The sequence below is a fragment of the Mobula hypostoma genome, chromosome 11, assembly GCF_963921235.1.
Source record: "Mobula hypostoma chromosome 11, sMobHyp1.1, whole genome shotgun sequence".
Classification (NCBI taxonomy): Eukaryota; Metazoa; Chordata; class Chondrichthyes; order Myliobatiformes; family Myliobatidae; genus Mobula; species Mobula hypostoma.
This window is the reverse complement of record NC_086107.1, coordinates 39,464,382-39,486,559: the sequence shown is the minus strand read 5'-3', so window position 1 is coordinate 39,486,559 and position 22,178 is coordinate 39,464,382. Positions and strand designations below refer to the sequence as shown.

Here is a 22,178-nt window from a genome sequence, read left to right as displayed (position 1 = left end):
TTCAAACTTTTCCATGTAGTTGCTGTTTAGGCTGATTTTCACTTGCTTATAATAGTTTAATTCTCAAGCATTTACACATGAAATTCTCAGGAAATTCACATCAAAAGTGAAAATGGCATTGAAACTGAATTAATTTCAAAGTAAGTTAGATTGTGAAAATGCCAATGATATAACATAAAATGCCAAGCTTTATATTTCTTGCGCTTTATGCTTTCAAATAACATTACTATGATCACCGTATTGGCAGTGTCATCTCACATTTGGAACAATAAAAATCAAATATGAAATCGATATTTTCACAGTCCAGTGAATCATTTCAAAAACATGATTTGTCCGGTGTTTAGCTCTGCTGAAATACTCGAGACAATGTTGATGAATTGACTATAATTAACGAAACGCTGCAATAAATATAACTACTGTCATGCTAGTTCAGGCCTAGTTTAACAGTTGCATCGTGTGAGCAACTGCTCCTTCTGTCTACTTGCCGATAATGTTTGGAGAGAAGAGACAAGACCTCAGTAAGTCGGTCAGTCTGTCTGTCGAGTGGCTGTCCAGTTTTCTGATTGTAGTCAGCATACTGTAGCAAAATGAAACATGTCTCAATATAAGTTTGTTTGTGGGTTTAACTTGCTGGCTACCCTCTAGTGCATTTGAAACAGATACCGTAAGGCGATAATGCTGCTCTTAAATTTTAATTCAATGAGTGGGTCACATATAAGAAATCATGTGGAAATGAGCTGAGAGACAGTGATATGTGAGATAAAATTAAGATGGCACCTGTGCTATCATGTGCCGTGTATGGCGATGCCCTCTATACACTGAAACAGGTACAATAAAGAGACCTGACATTTTCAAACTTATCAAAGCACACTACATAATAAACACCAATTCAACCACTTAAGGGTAAACATTTGTATTTCCTATTAAAGTTAATATTAAAATTTGTAGGACAAACATTTGGCAAATTTATACATAATTTACAATAACTGTTTAAAAGCGCAAGTAGACATCAATGCCTATTCCAATCTAGGGCAGATGAGATAAATCTACATTGAGCATAAACTTCAAATTAAGTCATCGAAAAGAAGAAGGAATCTTGAATTTTGTAGTACAATGCATTTTCTTAAATCAGTATTTTTAACCTATGCTATTTAGTCATTAATTGAATGGTAAGACCTGTGGGAAATAGTTTAAACAGAGCTACTTTGATCAGCTGGGATCACTCTGACTCAATAAATATCGCTGCAGTTTTCCATCCACTGATATAAATTTAATTTCCCTCATCAGCAAAGTGATGGCTGAATTGCCAGTGTATTTGGAGTTAAGTCATCCCATCCATCTCTGGCAGCCAGGTGCTGAACTGCCTAGGAACCCAAGTTTAGATTTTCCTTACCATTCTTCGCCTTATCATTTTCTCTACAAGAAGCTATTCAAAATTTTCCATTTACTGAACATTTGGTCTAATGTATGCTTCTTGACATGGTGTCTTTTTGTCTGATAACATACTTGAAAATTGCTTTTGGACGTTTAAAGCAGGGGGCAATGAAAGTTATTATCTGGGGAGGCGGGGTTGGACATGAAAATGTTTTAAAGTTCTCCTTGACAAATACTCATTTACCACAAGTCTGCACATAATGACTCCCTTCTACACAGTGAATAGTATGTCTAGAATTTACAGGTTGTCTGTGTAACAACTTCTCAAAATTCAATTGAATTTCTTTAAAACTTGGCTTAAAATCCATTTCTTTAACCACCTGTCCTGGCTTTTCCTGATGTAGTTCAGTGCTACAGTCAGATTGATCATACTATTCTGATGAAGCCCTTTGAGTATTTTACCCAATAAACTTTGAATTTTGCTTTTGCTACATTGCAGTTTCGCGACGAGAACTGCTAAACTAGAGCAACATGTGCCTTATAGTGCTTTCCATAATATGCTTCAGGTGCCTAAAAACATGTGACACAGACATTTTTATCACATTGTTTGGTGGTTTGAGGGTAACCTATTTATGGTGAACAGGAAACCATCTACCTTCGGATGGGATAATTATAACTTTGCGTCAATGTTCTCTCACTGAGATATGACTACCAATCAGTATATAAATGACACTCTGCATTGACTAGATCATTTTCCTATATGTGTTTTGGAGGGATGGTAGAACTGATCTACCTTTAATGCTTTGCTTTAACAAATATGTTCAAGACAATTAATATCCAACTAAAAAAATAACAGGATATGAATACAACATTACACTAGAATGCTGCTATTTAAAAGAAACTTACACTAAAAACATTATGGAATATAAACACTGGAAATCCAAGGGCAAGCATTTTCATTGCCACATGTAAGAATAAAGATACAGAGAGCCATTGTGAAGCCCAGTAACCCAATTGGTATGATATGTCCAATGAATGATAGCATTGAAAAGCAGAGATAAGGAGCTGATAAATTATAAAATGCTGAACAATGTGGATTAAGGGCTATTACATCTTATTTTAACATTATAACAGCAGAGATTAAAAATGCTCATAGTTCATAGGATAAAACCACCAAATTTCAAAAGGACAAGCAAATTTGTCAGTATGACGGTATGGATCAGCCAAGGCATTTTGATGGTTTGCTAATTTCACACAGTATCTAGCACATAGACCCAGCTGGTGGTGTAGTGGCATCAGTGCTGGACTTCGGGACAAAAGGTCCAGAGTTCGAATCCAGCCGGCTCCCCCGCACGCTTTCCATCGGTGCTGGGTTACGAGCTGGTGATCTCTTTGGAAACTCAGCCGGCAGAAGGCAATGGGAAACCACTGTTGTAACTTGCCTCATACACGATTCCCCCACTACGTCAGAGAGACGTAGAGGGAAATCGTCCGCTAAACAGAGAAACTCGGGAAGCGACATACCTGTACCTTTATCTAGTACATACATAAGCTTACTATGTATGTTTTTCATTGCTTCCATACGGTTTTTGTTTTCACGTAAGGAAAAGAACCCAAGTGGTTAAGGGATTTATAGTTCTAATGAGCAACAATAATATGTTCTTATATTGCCTATCATGAGCTTTGCCAGCCACTGGTCGCATGTTGGATGTTCCTATAGCATTAATCTGCAACAATATTATCTCATTTAAAAAAAAGGCTAGGTTCTGTGTGTAAGTACGATAACTTGTTTTAATATAAATTAAGGAAAAGAAATTATATCGAGTTTGTTCCTTAATAACCGTACTATTCCCAACTCACCATTAATGTTTTCAGGGTCCAATATTTTGAGTACTTAACAGAGTGCAATGAGATGGGACATCAGAACATTATGTTCCCTATGTAAATGAGTACATGCAAACTGAAGTCAAACAAATTAAATGAAACATTTTATAGTCTGCTTATAAAATACCAGAGTTCAAGGGAAATAAAGAAATTCCCAGCTATTTGTATGGCCGCAGAAATCTGGAAACCTTTGAGCGCAACAGTCGAATAAATGACCTGGGGAACATTTCCCTGGATTCTTGGGCTGTGTATTTAAAGTAATTCTGTGGATGAGCTAAAACGTCAAATAGGGCCTTGATGAGTTTCTTGTCCTATGGAAAAAAATCAGAGGAGTCAATCTAAACCAAAATGTGTAGTCACAGACACAACAGCATTATATATCAAAACTGTATATGTACTTACATACTAAATAAAACTAAGGTTTACACTGAGTATGTATTTTCTTAAAGTAATATTTTTACATTTTGTAGCAAGTTTACCAAAAAAGTATTTTTTGGAAAGAATCTATTAAAGTCTTCACCAGTGACTGCTAACTAGAGACCTTGACAGGAAGGTGAACGTGTGTGAATAATGGATGAATAGAGGATCAGTAAAGTGCTGCCTTGCCATCCAGACTTGCTTTAGAGGAAATGAAAATAAACAGGACAGCTGAATCATAGGGTGCACGATTTCCTTACATAAAATTTTGCAGCCCTCCACTGTGATATCCATTCAGATTGGCTGCCGAGCTCATGGATAGGTGTATCGGTGAGTGGCTGCAGCTGGAAAATATGGGGATAGCTCAGGGCTCTTAATTGGTTTCAGGACTGCCATCGGTATGGGTAGAATGAACTTTTAACAGAAATGCAATTGATGGAACCTTTGTGCCTGGGTCCATTCACAAATGGGATTGGGGGAAGGAAAACATTTTCAGGTGAAGGCAGTATCTATGGTAAAGAATAAACAATCGACATTCTGGCCCATACCCTTCATCAGGACGGTGTCGATGTTTTGGGCCAAGACCTTTCTTCTGTGCTGTTTATTCATTTCCATAGATATTACCTGGCTTGCTGAGTTCCTCCAGCATTTTGTGTGTGTTGCTCTGGATTTCCAACATCTGCAGGTTTCACACATCAAAGTTGCTGGTGAACGCAGCAGGCCAGGCAGCATCTGTAGGAAGAGGTGCAGTCGACGTTTCAGGCCGAGACCCTTTGTCAGGACTAACTGAAGGAAGAGTGAGTAAGGGATTTGAAAGTTTGAAAGGGATCTGCAGGTTTCCTCATGTTTGTGATTTGGAGGAAGAAACCAGGATTATAGGGTGAAGATGTTGAACACGTCCACAATTAGTGTTCCACCTGTTTCCTCAGAAGTGCAGAATAACATGGTGACATCAGCAGGAAGGCAGCTGAAATGTTAGTGGAATTTTTTTTTATTTACTTAGAATCATAGTATGGTAACAGACCCTTCCGGCCCAATGAGTTTGTGCCACCCAATTATACCCATGTGACCAACTAACCTACTAACCTGTACATCTTTGGAATGTGAGAGGACACCAGAGCACCCGGGGAAAAACCACTCATGTATAAGGAGAACGTGCAAACTCCTTACAAACACTGGTGGAATAGAACATGGGTAGCTGGTGCTTTCATACCGTTACACTATCTGCTATGGTACCGTGCCGTGCCACCCTGATCTTGACATGTATATTGTTGACAAATAACTTCTTGATGCATTAGTCCAGATTGTGTATTCAGTGGCAAAACAACTAAGAGTTTCTCCTGTTCAAAAAGATCTCATGCTCCATGGCATGGCTATCTTCTTTACTGATACAGGCAGCCCCCAGGTTACAAAGGCTCTAACTTAAGGACTTATACTTTACAAAAATTTCCTGATGAATTTTTAAACAACTTTTTGAAACAAGTCAAGCTGCCTCATCTTCATAGCAGAGCTTCACGGGTGAGTGTGTGGAGAGCCAAGTGATTTGGAGTTAGCCAGTGTGCATGGAGCCTGACCGTGCTGCCAATGCGGGAGCAATATTTTTGGTGGGAATTATTAGTTTGAACTGCCCTGCCAGCTGTTCGGAGGTCTGCACTGGGAGAGATTTGCCAGCTGCTGCAGCATTGCAGACATATTGTGCTGGGTGGGCACAGGCCTTCTCATGCCTTCTCTCACAGCCACAAAAATAAGAGATCGGATCGAGCCAAGCAGAGATGGGAGTGCTGAGCAGACTCATTCACTCACTCACTAAGTCAGTGACACTGGCTTGCAGCCTCTCTTCCCATGCCTGCCGTTTCTGTGATCATCTTCCACACACTGTTTTTGCTCATTTTCAACTTACAAACAGCTTGGAATCTGAATGATTCTCAGTAACAGAACCCCTTTATAACCCGGGGACTGCCTACATTTTGTTTTTGAACATCCAGAAACAGTGATGACATCATGCTGGCTGAGCAGCCAATCACACTGAATATCTCTCACGGTCAACAAACTGGGGGACAATATATGAGATTTTTAAATAACTTTTTCAGACTAATATATAAATACTGGAACATACATATTAAACTAACTAGAAATGAAATATAATGATTAAGCTTGTAAAATATGAAAAAGTAGGTATATTAAAATCCATTATATTTTAAAACATCTATGTGAGGATGAATAATATTAGTTTTATGAATGCCAGAAATGTTGCCAATTGCCTGGAATGTTATTAAAATGTTACAGATCTCATGAGGTATTGTGTGACCTTTGCAGGATGTTTTAGTCTGAGTGACTACTGAGTGCTTACAAGTGTAGAATGAGATACTTGTATTACCAATAGAAAGCTCCTGAGTCTCTTTCTGCAGGTGATTTTATGCAACAGTTTGACCACATAAAGGATACTTAGCAAATGCATTCTATGATCATGTGAAATTATTTTATTATCAATCACACTTACAAAATCTTAGTTATGAGATCTGTCAGATTTTGTTTGATATTTGGTCTTATGAAGCACCTTGGAATGTTTTAATGCAGTATTAAAAATGCTAGATAAATGTAAGTCTTCACATGAAATTAGACAATGCTGAAAAGGAAGTGAATAGAGAATGAATCATGTGAAGTTTCACTGGGATGATGTCCTCTCTTCCCCTAAGCTCCCACAATGACCTGTGCTTTGCAGCTCTACTAATGGTCAATCTTCCAACATCTCACATAATTACTGCATAAAATTGGCAGAAATTCTGGAATATGCACACATTGAGATAAACATGGAAGTCCAGAAATTGCGGCCAGTAATATCCTGCTTTGCTGTGGACTGCACCAGTAGAAATCATTTGAAATCACCAAGTTGACATGAAGTCCCACATTGTACAGAATACTCGCAATGAAAATATTCTTGAGACAGTCAAGCATTCTTGGATTAAATGCAACTGGATTTTTAATGGTGAACTAGGACATAACCAAGAAACATCTCTGGTTTTGAAGAACTAATCTATTGTCAAATGATAAAAATACAATTGATTTTTTAAATAATGATCAGAATAGGTTTTAATTTAACAAATTAATGAACTGAATAATAAAGCTCACTTGTCACTTCCCATGAGATTCCTTCAGTTTTATTGGTTGTTTAACCTATTTGATGGCAGCACTATTGCTGAATGCCCCCGGCACTGATGTCAGAATAAAACTTACATTGAAAAAGATTAAATCCATTCAATTTTAATCAAAAATATAACTTTACATGCAGCTGATTTCAGAGTCAAACAGATTTGCTGTCACTTTGCTGCTAGTGGCAAAATGTGGCCTACAATGTTTCAAGATCTCAGTTTTCAACTCCACACTCTACAGGTTATGTTTTACACTCTGTTATTCATCACCATAATTAACACTTTATCATATACAGTAGTTAGTTGACAAATGTGTGACATTATGATGAAGGTCATCTCTGAGCATTAGAATATTGGTCTTATTTTTGATTCTTTAGTATTCAGAAAAAATGATTATTGTTATTTCTGGATTGGAGAGCGTGCCTCTGGATTGGGGAGCATGCCTCATGAGAATAGGTTGAGTGAACTTGGCCTTTTCTCCTTGGAGCAACGGAGGATGAGAGGTGACCTGATAGAAGTGTATAAGATGGTGAGGGGCATTGATTGTGTGGATAGCCAGAGGCTTTTTCCCAGGGCTGAGATGGCTAACATGAAGGGCACAGTTTTAAGGTGCTTGGAAGTAGGTATAGAGGGATGTCAGGGGTATTTTTTCACACAGAGTGGTGAGTGGGTGGAATGGGCTGCCGGCTTTAATGGTGGACGTGGATACAATAGGGTCTTTTAAGAGACTCTTAGAGAGGTACATGGAGCTTAGAAAAATAGAGGGCTATGAGGTAGGGTAATTCTAAGCAGTTTCTATAGACGCAAACACGAGGAAATTTGCAGGTGCTGGAATTTCAAGCAACACACATAAAAGTTGCTGGTCCTGACGAAGGGTCTCGGCCTGAAACATCGACTGTAGCTCTTCCTAAAGATGCTGCCTGGCCTGCTGCGTTCACCAGCAACTTTTATGTGTGTTGCAGTTTCTATAGAGTAGGTTTCATGGTCAGCACAACATTGTGTGCTGAAGGGCCTGTAATATGCTGTAGATTTCTATATTCTACATTCAATTACACACTTCACTCAAGAAATATATTGAATTTTGATCTCTATGAATGAAAATTAGTTTGTGCAAAATTTATCAACATCAACCAGATTAGCACCATTACCCCATTGACCATCACATTCCACTAAAAAGTTAAACTGGCTTGTAGTCTATACTCACTTTTGAAATCCACTTACAGTATGCTTAAAGCAGTATCACCAAATGATAGAATGGCTAGAGTACAGCAGATAGCCTGTTGAGTCCATAGCATCATTATTACAGAGTCCCACTCTCTTGCACTAGCCTGGTGCTCTTTTTATCTGTTGACACACAAACCTGGCTCTCTTCTGAATACTACAATTTCAGTGTCTCCACCATGCCTCCTGGTAGTGCATTCCAAGCCCTTATCAGCAGTTTCTCTCTGTCATCTCAGTCTTTACCTCACATTGATTCTCCTCAATATTTACTATTCAAAGATGAAGAACTCCAACTTTTCCAGATAACTAAAATTCGTTACCTTTGGTATCATATTAATAAATCTCTTGTGCACACTCTCTAAAAGTCTGGCATCTTTCTTAAAGTTTAAACTCTCCAAACTCGACATGATACTCTAGTTGTGGCAAAACCAGTGTTTCATTATGACTTCCTTCCTTTTAACCCTCTGCTTCTACTTATCAAGTCTAGGATCCCACATGCTATTTTAAATAGTATTTCAACGTGACCTATCACTTTCAATAAATTCTACACAGAAATCCCAAGATCCCTTTTCTTTTTCATTTTGACTCTTCTCATTTTTCTTATCAGAATGGATGACTCTGTATTTCTTAGCATTGTTTCATCTGCCATGTATCCAACTATTCATAAACTTGTCTACTTCTAGCTGAAATCCCTTACAGTCCTACTCACAGTTCACTCCACTTCCAAAATCTGTAAGATAGGAAACTTTTAAAGTTGTGCCCTATTTGCTCAGGTTCAAATGGAAGCAGCATTGACTCATGAGGGATTCCATAGTACACTTCCCTCCAGTCTGAAGAAGAACCTTAACTACTACTCTCTGTTCCTGCTACTCACCCACCCTTCTACTTACGTTTACATGGCCTTTTTTATTCCGTGGGCACATTACCAAATCCTTTTGCAAGTTCATTTCAGAGAATATCACATCAGAGAATAATTGATTGTGCTTTAGCAAGGCCTGGCAATCTACTTCCATATCTCGCCATGAAAACCCTATGGACACTATGGTCCATGAGGTCACGAAGAGTCGGACTTGACTAAAACACAACTGAACAACAACATTATAAAGCTCAGAAATACTGAAGTAATATTCATCACGTAAAACATATGATTAATTGACTTTACTTAAATCATTGTCATTGAACATTTGCCCTGTATATATTAACGTTATAAAATGAAAATTGAGCAAAGATTAGATTCAAATAGTGTTTTTTTTCTAATGTACCTTTAGTATTTCTTGATGATTCTCAGAGGCATACAAGCGACCATCTCGAACTATATCTTCAATCAGTTCTTGGTAATCCTCTAACAGAAGAAAAAAAGTATATTTTAATAGTTTTGAGGACTACTGCTGCAAAACTGTCTTCTGAATGGAGATGATATGACTAAACCCCACAATATTTATCTTTTCTTCCATTTCCTTTTTGCTTGGTCTTCATGTCCTTGCCTTGGGAAAGAATTTTAATTTCTTTCTCTAACTTTTCCTAATACTACCTTTCCTAGGTGAACGGTTCTCTGTCCTAACTATTAATGTTACATTTAAAGTTATTCTAAGTAGTGATATATAACAAAACAACTTCATCTACATATCAAGTCTTCACAACTTAACAAAATCATAAGTCTGAAAAAAAATGGAGCAAAAATGAATCAGAGATCTTATCCCGGACTTTTATCCAGTGGTCTTTGCTAGAAGTGGAAATGTACAAAACTGGTTCACGGCAGGTTAATAGCCTCAATTTTGCTGGGAAATGCATCTGGCTCCATTAAGAAAATACTGTACAGCAGGTTGCTGTTTGCGTACCAACAAGTCAGGAGATTCCATGCGCAGGTAAATGCTGAAGTCCCAAACTTACTCACCCTTGGTCATCCCAAAGAGTTGTGCGATAGAACTGGATGCTGCTGTATCCTCAGCATTTAATATGGGAGTTTGGCTCTCAAACCCTGTGCCAATTTCAACTGGAGCAACATATGTGAGACCACCAATTTCAATGGGGACTTCATTGCTACAGGTGAAGGTATTTAATTTTTTTTTGCTGTTTGTTGAATGTTTTTGGTATTAAAAAGTATTCTTGCTGGTTAATTTTACTTTTCAATAATATTATAATAATATTTTAGAAAATCTACTTCATTTTAAATAATTTTTAAATGTTTCTGAATGTCAAAGACATGCAGAAACTTTTAAAAATTTCTATCATCTGGGGCAGGGCTTTGTCAATACTTGCAGCAGTCCATGGAACTTCAGAAACAGAGTGTGGTAAACCATATATATGTTGTAACTGGGTTAACTGTCTGGACTCGCCCCTCTGCTGACAGCCCCTGTGGCTCCGCCCACAGACCCCTGAATAAAGGTGATTTCGCCTTGCCCCTCCCCCTCAGTCTGGGGGCAGACACTCAGCATGGAAGTCGTATTTCACTGCGAATAAAAGCCTTTCAGTATTTACCCTACTTCAGTCTTTTGGAATTATTGAAGGTGCTTCACAGAGTTTCTCCATTATGACCTTCAAAACTCTGCTCACAATTGCAGACTTCGTGCCAGGTTGCAGAACTCGCCTGAACAGCAAAGTAGTCCTTCCCTTGGGAGAAGAGTGGTGTGCCTGCACCAGCGCAAGCCGGGGAGATAACACCATGTCTGCCGTGTTCTTAAGTCAACACTTAAAATATAAATCTTAAGACTTAGCCTAAGATCACTTGGCAATAGTGTTGAACCACTTCTGTGCTGTGGAACTGTATCCTATTAGCTTCACAAAAATAGATGAGAAATTTAATTTGGAGTATCAACAGGTAAAGGTGCTGTGCCACTGATACACACATCGTCGAGTAGGCATAGTGACAAGATCAATAGACTTGTTGGTAGTAGAGATAAATATATGAGGAATATAATATGAAGCAGAAAGATGAATTGGACAGTTATTATAAAATAGGCCTCTGTATTTACCATCATATGTAACGTATGGAACCTGAAATCCTTTGCCACTATTCCCTTCATTGGACTTGAACTGAATCCATAGTTTCCTTGATCTTGAGGTGAATGCAATGGGGCGCTCATATGTCTGACATGTTTCATAGGTTGTCACTGAATTGGACAAAGCTAATCAATAACACAAGAACACATTTAGTTAGAGACATACTGTAGATAATTTTTTTGATCTCAAATCAAATATTATTCATATTGCCACAGCAAGTAGCATTAGATTCATTAATTATCATTACAAAGGATAGGTCTGCAATACTTCAAACATTATAGACATTATTTGCTGCACGGTTTAATCTGAAACTCATATGCAGCTAACATTTATATTTTCAATTCTATGCCATTGAACTATTGTTGTAATGCATTTAAAACATATCACTTATTAATTCATGTGACGTTGTTCCTTAGGTAACAATTACACACAAAAGAATTGAACTGCTCGATAAAGTACGTATTTACTGGAGATGCAAAGTTATAGAATTTCCTTGAAATCTGAAGTAGATAACATTTCAAAACTGAAGTCATAATCATATCTAAATTGTGTGGACCAATCATATCTCAAGGAAGTAGAGTAAAGTGGTAAATTGATTTATTATTTAGTACAGTGAGAAACTTGCATACTGTGCATTCAGATCAATTCATTACAACTGTGCATTGAGGTAGTACAAACTAAACCAATAATAGAGTTCAAAGTAACGTGTTACCATTACAGAGAATGTGCAGTGCAGGTAAACAATAAACTGCAGAACGAGGTAGATTGTGAGGTCAAGAGTCCAGAGTAGAATGGTAAGAGTGGAATAAAAGCTGAGTGCACCAAGGGTGCCATTAACACAGACTCAGTAACCTCCCACTGAAATGAATAGGGAAGCTTGAGATCTGGCTCCACTGTATGTCAGCCAGTATTCCCCAGAGACCTCAATGAAGAAATGCACTGCATGGGATAGTACTGACCAGTATGGACCAAGAAGGTTTTGAATTTGATATCTGGTTTTTGCATATGTCTCAAGCTGAGCGAATAGTGATGGCCTCATCATCTGCAAGCCGGTTTTAGACTCCTGAAGGAAGTACTAAACTCCATTATGGCGAGGCATTTTCAGGAGGACAGAAAAGACAATTCAAAGACAATTTAATCTTCTTGAATAATATTCTGTCCTTACCAATTCTGAGAATCCCTGGCCCATGACCTCTCAAAATTGGGAAGGAGCATTCAGAGAGGTACCGGGTGTTGGATTTGTCAATGACTTGAACTCAAAGGGAGGTGAAGTATGGATAACATAACCGAACTACCCTCCGAACTGCCCTGCTAAGCACCAATTCATCCGCTTGTTTCAGAATGCAAAGATCCTGTTAAGGACTCTTCAGCTACATCACTATCCAGAGAACCAGATTGTAAACTGGGGATCCTCAACTTTGCTGGAAGAAAGAGGAAGAAAAAAGAAAGAGGAAGAAAATAGAAAGAAGGAAGAAATAAGACAAAGGAAGAAAGAAGATGGAAAAGGAAGAAAAAGAAAAACTAACTGATCTCAGCTGCAGGAGGAAATGCGGGAGGGAAGAGGGAGACTGCTAATGGATATAAACTGCTCAAGATTTCTGCTTCCCTACACAGGCTGCCTATGTATCTGTACGTTGGTATATAGAGTACATTATTTGACTTCAGACTTCCATCATCAGCTTCCGCGGTACGAAACTATAAATTAGGATTTGACATTACAACCTTGAATTTGCTCAAAAGTTGCTCAAAGGTCAGTCCTGATGAAGGGTCTCGGCCCAAAACGTCAACTGTTTATTCTTTTCCATAGATGCTGCATGACCTGCTGAGTTCCTCCAGCATTTTGTGTGGGTTGCTCAAAAGTATTGATTATTTAATCAATCTATCAGCTTGTTATTAAATGTATTAAATGTTCAATTGTGTAACATATAAGAATAAAAACATGTTGAACTGTTCTTACTCACAGCTCTTTCTCATGACTAAGTAGTCTCCACACTCATCATCAATCGGCAGGAATATTTCTGGTACAACAATGAGAATACGCCGTTTTGGAGGTGGACTTAAATTCCAGGTACACTCAACGTTTGCAGGGTAGTCACCAGGGTAATTTGGAGACTCAATATATCCAGTATAATCTCCAAGCTCTCCACCGCATTGTCTGTCTGATGTACAATAACCACAAAAGAGTTTAAATAAGTGACTCACTAAGAAGGCATCTCAAAACAGAGTTGGCAAGGGTCCTACAATATAGGCACGTCCGTAGCACAGATCATCAACTCTCATCATCAGCTCATTCCTCCCATCCACCATCTGAATTGTTCAAAACTAGTGCATCACACTGCTGATTATTCAGCTCAAGTCAGCATTATCTTTTCCATGTACATTGCTTTTTTTTTTGCATATTCCTTGTCAACTTTACCTACCTCCTCTCCCTAACGTCCTTCAGTTCTATAATCCTCCAAGATAAATGCCCCTTAATGCTCGTCTCTTGCCCATTTCTGAATTTAGGTTAGCACCTGTGCCTTTAATCACTGTATCATGAATCCTGAAATCCTCCATCAAAACTTCTTTAATTCACTTTCTCATCAAATTATTCCTTAAACCTACCTCTTTGATCGATGAAATGGGGCTTTGTTGCACCCGATTTATGGATTAAATTTAAAATTTGAGAGAGTTCAATATATGGGCACAATATGTTCTTTACCAGCTTCTTATGTCACTTAACAAACTGCTGATTAGTGTGGCCATAAACTGAATGAAGCTTGTGTTGTGCCTGGTTTATAATGTATTTGTTGATTTTGGCATCAGGATGTTGACAAGTTGCCCAGTCGCTCATTCACCTATTCAGAGTCCCCAAGGCCAACATTACGCAGGAGCCACGAGAAATCAGTGTCCATTAGGCAGTGCATTACCACATGGGACTGGGCAACGGACAGCGTGAGAGCAATGACGAACTGTCCACGGCTGCCATTGTAGATGACAATTTGCATTTATAAAGAAACATGGTAACAGCACACCACCCTGCTTCACAGGAGAACTATTGAACAATGAGTGTGATTAGAGCAGAAGTTTGTTCACGGAGGCAGATTTTAAGGATCATTTTGTAGTAGAGGAGGGTATTTCAAATGATGAGAGGCTTGATGTGGCAGTTCCAAACTTTGAAAAGGACACAAGACACAGTGATAGTCATAATGTTAAAGTTCATTTTATGATATTGATGCATTTAGAAAATCCCTGAAGAATTCACTTACTTCACTTCGAAGGATGGAAAATATTAACTACTGATTATTGGTGAATAGCACTCCAATATTTGCTTTAACATACATACTTTGCTTCCAGCGTACCATCACACCATAACTGCTCTCTGACCCACCTGGATGTTGTACCAAAGCATACGCTAGAGACAGTAGATAATTCTGTAATATAGAAAACACCTACTTTTACATTGAGTAATATTAGTTGATCCATCAAAATCTGTGGTGGTATTTCCAGGACAAGCAATGCAGTGATTTTGCCCAAACTCTGGCTGGTACAACCCCACTGGACATCGAATGCATTTGTGTGTGTTTGTATCATAAAAATGGCCAGCCGAACACTGAACTGTGAAAAGATAACAGAAAATCCAAATAATTATGAAATGCAGAAATGTTATTTATTTAGCCAGAATAGGCCCTTTGAGCCACACCACCCCAGCAACTCTTGACAAACCTGATTAGCCCTAACCTAATTATGGGACAATTTACAATGACTAATTAACTTACTGGGTACGTCTTTGGACTGTGGGAGGAAAACTCACGTATTTTATGGGGAGAATGTACAGACTCCTTACAGACGGTGACGGAATTGAACTTCAAACTCCAGAATGCCCCGAGCTGTAATACCATTGCGCTAACCCCTACAATATCATGGCGCCCGGAATTACTTTGTGTTTCACCAGATACACACAAAATCTGTCAGCAGTCTGGGAGAACCCACTGCAAAATCCACTTGGTTGTCTGAGGACATCACAGTCAGCTTTGTACAGGATAAAATCTCAGTCTACTTCCCACTCCCCTGCAAGGTTCATTCTCCTACAGCTTCATAAAGTTATCTACCTTGACAAATAAACTCTTCTCGGGCTTCCAGCTGGGTACGTGCATCAATTATAACCAACAATTCGATGACAAACTCTGCCATCTTCATCAGGAATGATGCCTGGGTATGTCTAGTCTGGTGGTTTCTTATATCCCCGTAGACCATCCCTCCTGACCTACCTTTAGTTTCACAATCCTGAAATGTTGCTGATCCTTCATGTTTAGTAGTTAAACCTCCACCACAGGAAAAACAAGAAGTTCGTCCAATTTCTGGCTGGTATGTTCCTAAAGGACATGGTTGGCATGGCCTGAACCCATCCGTTGAAAATTCTCCTTCCTGACACTGTCCTGAAAGCAATTTCAAAAATAAACTATTTCAGGCCGAAATGTTTGTGCAGTAAATGAAATTAAGCAATGTAGTTACAACTTCTTTGCATTTTTTTACTACAGAGTTGCTCTTCAGTGATTAAATCTGGTGTAAAACAACAATGCAACTGAAATTGCAATACTTCTCAAACACAGTACACTCCGGTCCTATACTTTTTAAGATGCTTCAAAAAGCTGTGCAAAATGGAATGTTTGTGATCCCCAAAAACTGATTTTGAATGATTGGGTAAAGTTGTAGAATTCTTTCAGGGTGTGATTTTTACAGCCTGACCAGAAATGATTCCTGATTAACTGTGTTATGATGACACTTGCATGTGTGATATATAGAAGGGTATGAATGTATTCTCTACTTGCATACAGTACAATTCCCCAAAAATATTTTTATTCCAGAATATTCTAAGCTCCGTTAATACCATTAAAACATTTCCCTAAGTACTTACTGTATATTACTCATTTAAGTAAATAGTTGTGAACAATTGAACAAAATTTACAGCATACAATTAAAAAAACATGAGTTTAAATGAGACAGGAAGAGAAAGCAACAGCAATTTATGCAGATTTTATAAGAAGCTTCTAATCTAACTATGTACCATCTATAAATAAATAAATTGGGCTCATGCTAATATTACAAATTGATTGTTTAGTGAAAATATTTTATTAAAAACTTAATTCACAAAAAAACTTGTCTGTAGTAAAAATTGTTCCTATTTCAAGTACACTTCAATTCCAAAACCAAGACAATCCAATATACAAAGGGAGTAAGGGTGAACTTCAGCTAGCTAATGATAAGAGATGCTAATAGAGTTTCTTGTTTACAATGGTCAGCTTACAGCCATTGCAACCAATATACTGCGTACAGTCAAATTAAGAGAGACCAGTACACACTTTGCCTGTCTATTTCAAACAATAATCCTCTTTTAATATGATAAAGGCAGGAAAATCCATCTTTGAACAGAGTTGGTATTGTTGCTCTGCTGATTATCTATTGTCCTGATTTAATTTTTAATGGTGATTTCTAAAGGGTAATATTATTTACATTAAAATACAATTGCAAAAAACAGGTGCAGCAGTGCCAGATAGAATTCAACACAGACATTTTGGGTGTTTAAAATGGGGTGGGGCAGATACAGTAAAAGTAAGGACACCAAGGAAAACTGATGAACAGAAAGACATAGAGATCCAAGTCAATGCATCCTGCCGAAGGGTTTTGGCCTGAAACAATGACTGTACTCTTTTCCTAGATGCTGCCTGGCCTGCTGAATTCCAACATCTTGCGCGTGTTGCTCGAGATCCAAGTCAATATTTCTCCGTAAGTGTCAGCGTAGGTGGATAGGATAGTGAAGAAGTTATATAGCATGCTTGGCTTCATAGGTCAAGAGAATGAATAGAAGAGTTGGGACATTATGTTGCAATTTTACAAAACACTGGTTAAACCACACGGAGTACGCTGAGCAGTCTGCTTGCCACATTATAGGAAGGAATTGGAATTGGTTCCTTATTGTCACATGTGCATAGTAGAGACAGTGAAAAGCTTTGTCTGCGAGTCATCCAGACAGTGTATTTCATACGTAAATACATTGAAGTAATAACAAGTAAACATAATGTAGAATGTAGTGTTATGGTTACAGAGGAAGTGCCGTGCAGATGGACCAGTAAGGTAAAAATAAAGGATGTAATTGTGTTAGAGATGATTCAACAGGACAGTGCCTGGATTGGAAGATCCAGTTATAGGAAAACAATGGATAAGTTGGTCTTGTTTTCCCTGGCGTAAAGAAGGCTGAGGACTAATATGATTGAAGTTTAAAAGTCTATGAGAGTCATCTTTTCTCCATAACAGAGCTAGCAAAAACAAGAGGGCTTTGTTTAAGTGAGAGGTAGGGGCTTAAAGGGGATCTGAGGGCAAAAATTTTTATTCAGAGTGGTTGATATCTGGAACCCTTTGCTGGAGTAGGTAGTGGAATCAGATACAATCACTGTGTTTAAGAATTATTTAAACAGAAGGATATAGTTCTAAAATGGGCAAATACTATTGGTGTAGCTCGGCAAAAGGTTGGCGTGGACATGGTGGGCCAACGGGCCTCATTCTGTGTTGTACCATTTTATGGCTCTGTAAGGTAAAGGTTTACTATGGTAAGACAGGAATACAGACAAGATCACTGACAGATTTTAAAAGGCCTTGATAGAGCGGGTGTGGAGAAGATGTTTCCTATGGTGGGAGAGTCTAAGACAAGAGGACACAGCCTCAGAATAGAGGGGCATTCTTTTAGAACAGAGATAAGAGGGGATTTTTTTAGCCAGAGAGTGGTGAATCTGTGGAATTCTTTGCCAGAGGCAGCTGTGGAGGCCAAGTCTTTATGTATATTTAAGGCAGAGTTTGATCAGTTCTTGATCGGTCAGGGCATGAAGGGATAAGGGGAGAAGGCAGGAGATTGGAGCTGAGAGGGAAAATGGATAGGCCATGATGAAATGGTGGAGCAGACTCGATGGGCCAAATAGCCTAATTCTGCTCCTGTATCTTATAGTCTTATAGATCATCCATGAGCTCGTTCAATGACAGAGCAGGATTAAGAACTGATGCTTCTAGCTCTGATGTTTGGATGTTCATAATTCCTGAATATACCTAGTTCTTTTGAGCCTCGGCAGTTCGCAGGCAGACTGCTAGATGGGGCACTTCACTATACACAACACCCAGAGTCTGGTCTCATGGCCAACCATTTCCCCTGATAAACCCACACCAGTCAAAGCTGGAACATTAGAAAAAATGAAAAAAAAAATCCATGACTCCATTTCCAGTCTTCCAAGTAAGAAGAGTGTACTGGAGGAAAAGACCACAAAAAATATAAATTACTGAAGAAAAAAATGCAATAATCTGTATATTTGGAAACAGTCATATGTATATATAATTTTGTCTTATAACCAATTTTGTCAAAATGAATGATATAGCAATTGATTTTATAACACTGATAATTCCATCACCGTTATAGGAACCATTAAGCATATCTGCTAACAAATAGCCTAAAAGCTGTACTTGATACTTACAACAAACAACAACAGGAATTCTGCAGATGCCGGAAAGAAGGGTCTCGGCCTGAAATGTCGACTGTACCTCTTCCTAGAGATGCTGCGTTCACCAGCAACTTTGATACTTACACCTTATTTATTTCCTCAAATGCTTGAAAATAATGCTTTGTAGTTTTTTATTTATTTGTGCAGCACCTGTGTGGAAGCAGCGACCATCTCCACATCAGTCCACAGAAATAACCATCCCTCCAATGCAGTACTGCAGAGAACTAACAAATACACAGGCACTATGATAGGACCCTCAACTTCAGCCTTGCAATCTCAGACTGTTGTCAAGCTAACTCTAGAATCTGATGCTCAGATGTGCTTTGAGAGTTTCACACAGCTCCAGCTCTCTCGCAGCAAAGATTGCTGAGGAAGATAAATTGTAATATCAGGGCGTAGAAATCAGCCTTCCTCTCTCATGTTGGCACCATTCCTGATTGTCCCATTGCCATTTGATACTGTTGCCTGTCAGTAGTTAGACCAGATTCCTGACACTCATGGAGAGGTGTTTCAGTGTGAACCAGGGCTTTAAATTTGTTTCAATTATCCAGAGTACCAAGCAAAGCTATTGAATATGTAAACACAACAGTAAAGTTAAAAATTTTTTTGAATTCTGAAAATTACAGCAGATCAGTGGAGAGAGAAATACAAATGGCAAAAGTCAATCTAAAATTAATTGAATCATTAAATTTATTAATTCAAGAAGCAATCTTTTCTTTTGTGTAAATATATTTTCATAAAATGGATGTTTATTTAGGACAAAAGTTAAATCTTAGAAAGCGGTAATGAAACTCCACAGTTCAAAGTTCAAAGTAAATGTATGATCATAGGACGTATATGTCACCATATACAAGCCTGAGATTCATTTTCTTGTGAGCATACTCAATAGATCTATAGAATAGTAACCATAACAGAATCAATGAAAGTCAGAGAAACTAGGGCATTCAACCAGAGTGCAAAAAACAACAAACTGCAAATAGAAAAAGAAGAAATAATAATAATAAATAATAAACAATAAATATTCAGAACATGCGAACAAGATTTAACAATCCAATAATATGGCAAATGAGTAGAGCAGCTGTGTAAAGCCATCTTTTATATATTACAGAAAAATTAAAAGCAGGGTTGACAACTGATATTTCTGAAGGTGGCTCAGAAAAAGCTTAAATTATCAACACCAACTCAGCCAAGCATTTACACTCAGAAAAATTCCCTGGGAGTAGCTCCCCGTTTGAGGTTGGAGACTGATGCTGAAAGTTACGTTCTCATGTTTAGGAACCAGCTTCTGGCACATCACGCAGGAGATATTCTTCACGTGTGACACTTTGTCATGACTTTGGTAGCAAATTCAGTTAATAGTGAGTGGGAGATGACAAAACGGATAAGGGTAATCCCTATCATCTGAATCTGTCACCAAACAAGCCGAATCTGGAAGCAGTCACATGAAGCTACAGTATCTGAGAGTTAATGCCGGTTAATATTAATCCTCTCACATGCTGGGGCTCAGAGGCCAACTGCAGTACTGCACAACTGACTGAAAATGGCAGATAAATTGTCTTTAAACGCAAATCCCTTACTCACTCTTCCTTCAGTTAGTCCTGACGAAGGGTCTCGGCCTGAAACGTCGACTGCGCCTCTTCCTATAGATGCTGCTTGGCCTGCTGCGTTCACCAGCAACTTTGATGTATGTTGTTAGATAAATTGTCTTGATCCCTTTGTTCAGTAAGGCGGCACAAAGCACATTTCAAAAGTAACTCTTTGAAAATAATTTGTATCATTATGTTTCTGTTCCATCTTTCACAGACACCATAGGCTGTGCACGACAAGCCAGTCCACTCACTTTTGGCATCAAACAGCTCGTTTGCGTGTGCTGTCCCGAAAAAAAGTCGGGATGAGTTTACATCTTTGACAAACGCGTAGACCACAATCGTGATTCAAACCAATTCCATGGTGTTGACTATGCTGACTGTGTCACAATGACATTATAATATTTGTATTTCAGTTCATTTGATAATGTTTATTCATTTATTGATTGATTGATTGATTGATACACAGTGCCTAATAGGCCCCACCGGCCCTTCAAGACATGCTGTCCAGTAATCCCCAATTTAATCCTAGCCTAATCACGGGACAATTTACAATGACCAATTACCTACAAAACCAATCTGTCTTTGGACTGTGGGAGGAAACCAGAGCACCAAGAGGAAGCCCCCGCAGTCATGGGGGAACGTAGAAACTCCTAACAGGCAGCAGTGGGAAGTGAACCCCAGTCACCTCTACTGTAAAGTGTTGCACTAATCACTATGCTACTGTCCTGCCCCATTTATGGAAACCCCTGCACCCTGAGAGCTTCTGGAGAGACTGTCCCAACAAATAATCTAGAAATTCTCAACAGTGGGCCAAAATCACAGGGATGTGCACACTTAAAATACGTCTGCTTGGAAATAGTAAAATTTTCCATCCAATATCAAGTTTCAAAAGAAAATCTCAGCTAATTGTCTACATCTGCCAATTCTGGAAATCTGTGGAGTTCTCCGCCCAATGCAGCGGTGGAGGCTACCTCAGTAAATATATTTAAGACAATGTTGGATAAATTTTGCATAGTAGGGGAATTAAGGATTATGGGGAAAAGGCAGGTAGGTGGAGATGAGTCCATGGTCAGATCAGCCAGGATCTTACTGAGTTGTGGAGCAGAATGGCTTACTCCTGCTCGTATGTGTTATGTCCTTGTGGTGCGGGGCGTGGGAGAAAAGAGGAAGGTAGAGGGAAGTATAAATGAAGCCAAAGGAAATACAGGAGAAAATGTAACTAAACAATGACATTGATCGGGAAGTAGAAGAGAACGCTAGAATAATGGCTTAACTTTAGTTTACACACAATGTCCTGAAAAGTGAGCCCAGTATTATGTACAGTATATTATCTGCAGAACTCAAGAAGAATTGCTTAAGAACAGTGGCTGTTTTTAAGTTTTATTCATCTGCGCATAGAATACAGCAGCAAGAGTGGCATTCACTGCCCATCTCTAAATGAGAAAGGAATGGCAATAGGGCACTTGAACCAATGCAGTCCTTGTGGTGGAGATGTTGCCACAGTGTTGTTGGATAAGGAGATCCAGTGACTCAGTGCTGATGGCTGATGATCAAGCTGGAACGGTGCATGGAGAGAAGCTAATAGTCTTGTTCCCATGTATATGCTGCTCTTACCCACCTACATAGTGGAGGTTGCTGAGAATCCCGGTGATTTACTGCAGTGCAGTTTTTTCAGTTACTGCACCATGGAGGCAGCAAATGTTTAAGTGGTTGGACAGATGCACATCAAGCAGACTGCTTTGTCCTGAATTGTACTGAGAATGTCGAATGTTGCTACCATTCCAGTCATCCAGGCAAGTTCACCATATTCCCTAATGTTCCTAGCTTCTGTTCTGCTGGTGATAAGCACAGAACTGGGGTGTCATGAGGTGATTCAGTCAGTGTAGGATGCCCAACCTTTGACCTGTCCTTGCCCCGCCACGTCTGTGTGAACGTTTCTTTCTCTTTTTCGATCTTTTTATTAGTATCGTAATGATAAAGATTAACATAACATAGTAATCATACAAAGTTATTGGGATTAC

At 38.7% G+C, this 22,178-nt stretch overlaps 1 protein-coding gene across 3 annotated transcripts in view; it reads right to left on the bottom strand.

Annotated features, from left to right (window-relative positions):
- Positions 1 to 22,178, bottom strand: part of scube2 (signal peptide, CUB domain, EGF-like 2) — a 113,003-nt gene continuing 90,825 nt past the window's right edge. For all 3 annotated transcript variants that reach the window (XM_063063171.1, XM_063063173.1, XM_063063172.1), the window contains 6 exons: positions 15,296 to 15,463; positions 14,481 to 14,642; positions 13,007 to 13,204; positions 11,018 to 11,170; positions 9,308 to 9,387; positions 1 to 3,569 (listed from right to left, as the gene is read on the bottom strand). In XM_063063171.1, the coding sequence (XP_062919241.1) occupies positions 3,417 to 3,569; positions 9,308 to 9,387; positions 11,018 to 11,170; positions 13,007 to 13,204; positions 14,481 to 14,642; positions 15,296 to 15,463 (914 nt within the window). In that variant the 3' untranslated portion in view covers positions 1 to 3,416. The remainder of the gene's footprint in view (positions 3,570 to 9,307; positions 9,388 to 11,017; positions 11,171 to 13,006; positions 13,205 to 14,480; positions 14,643 to 15,295; positions 15,464 to 22,178) is intronic.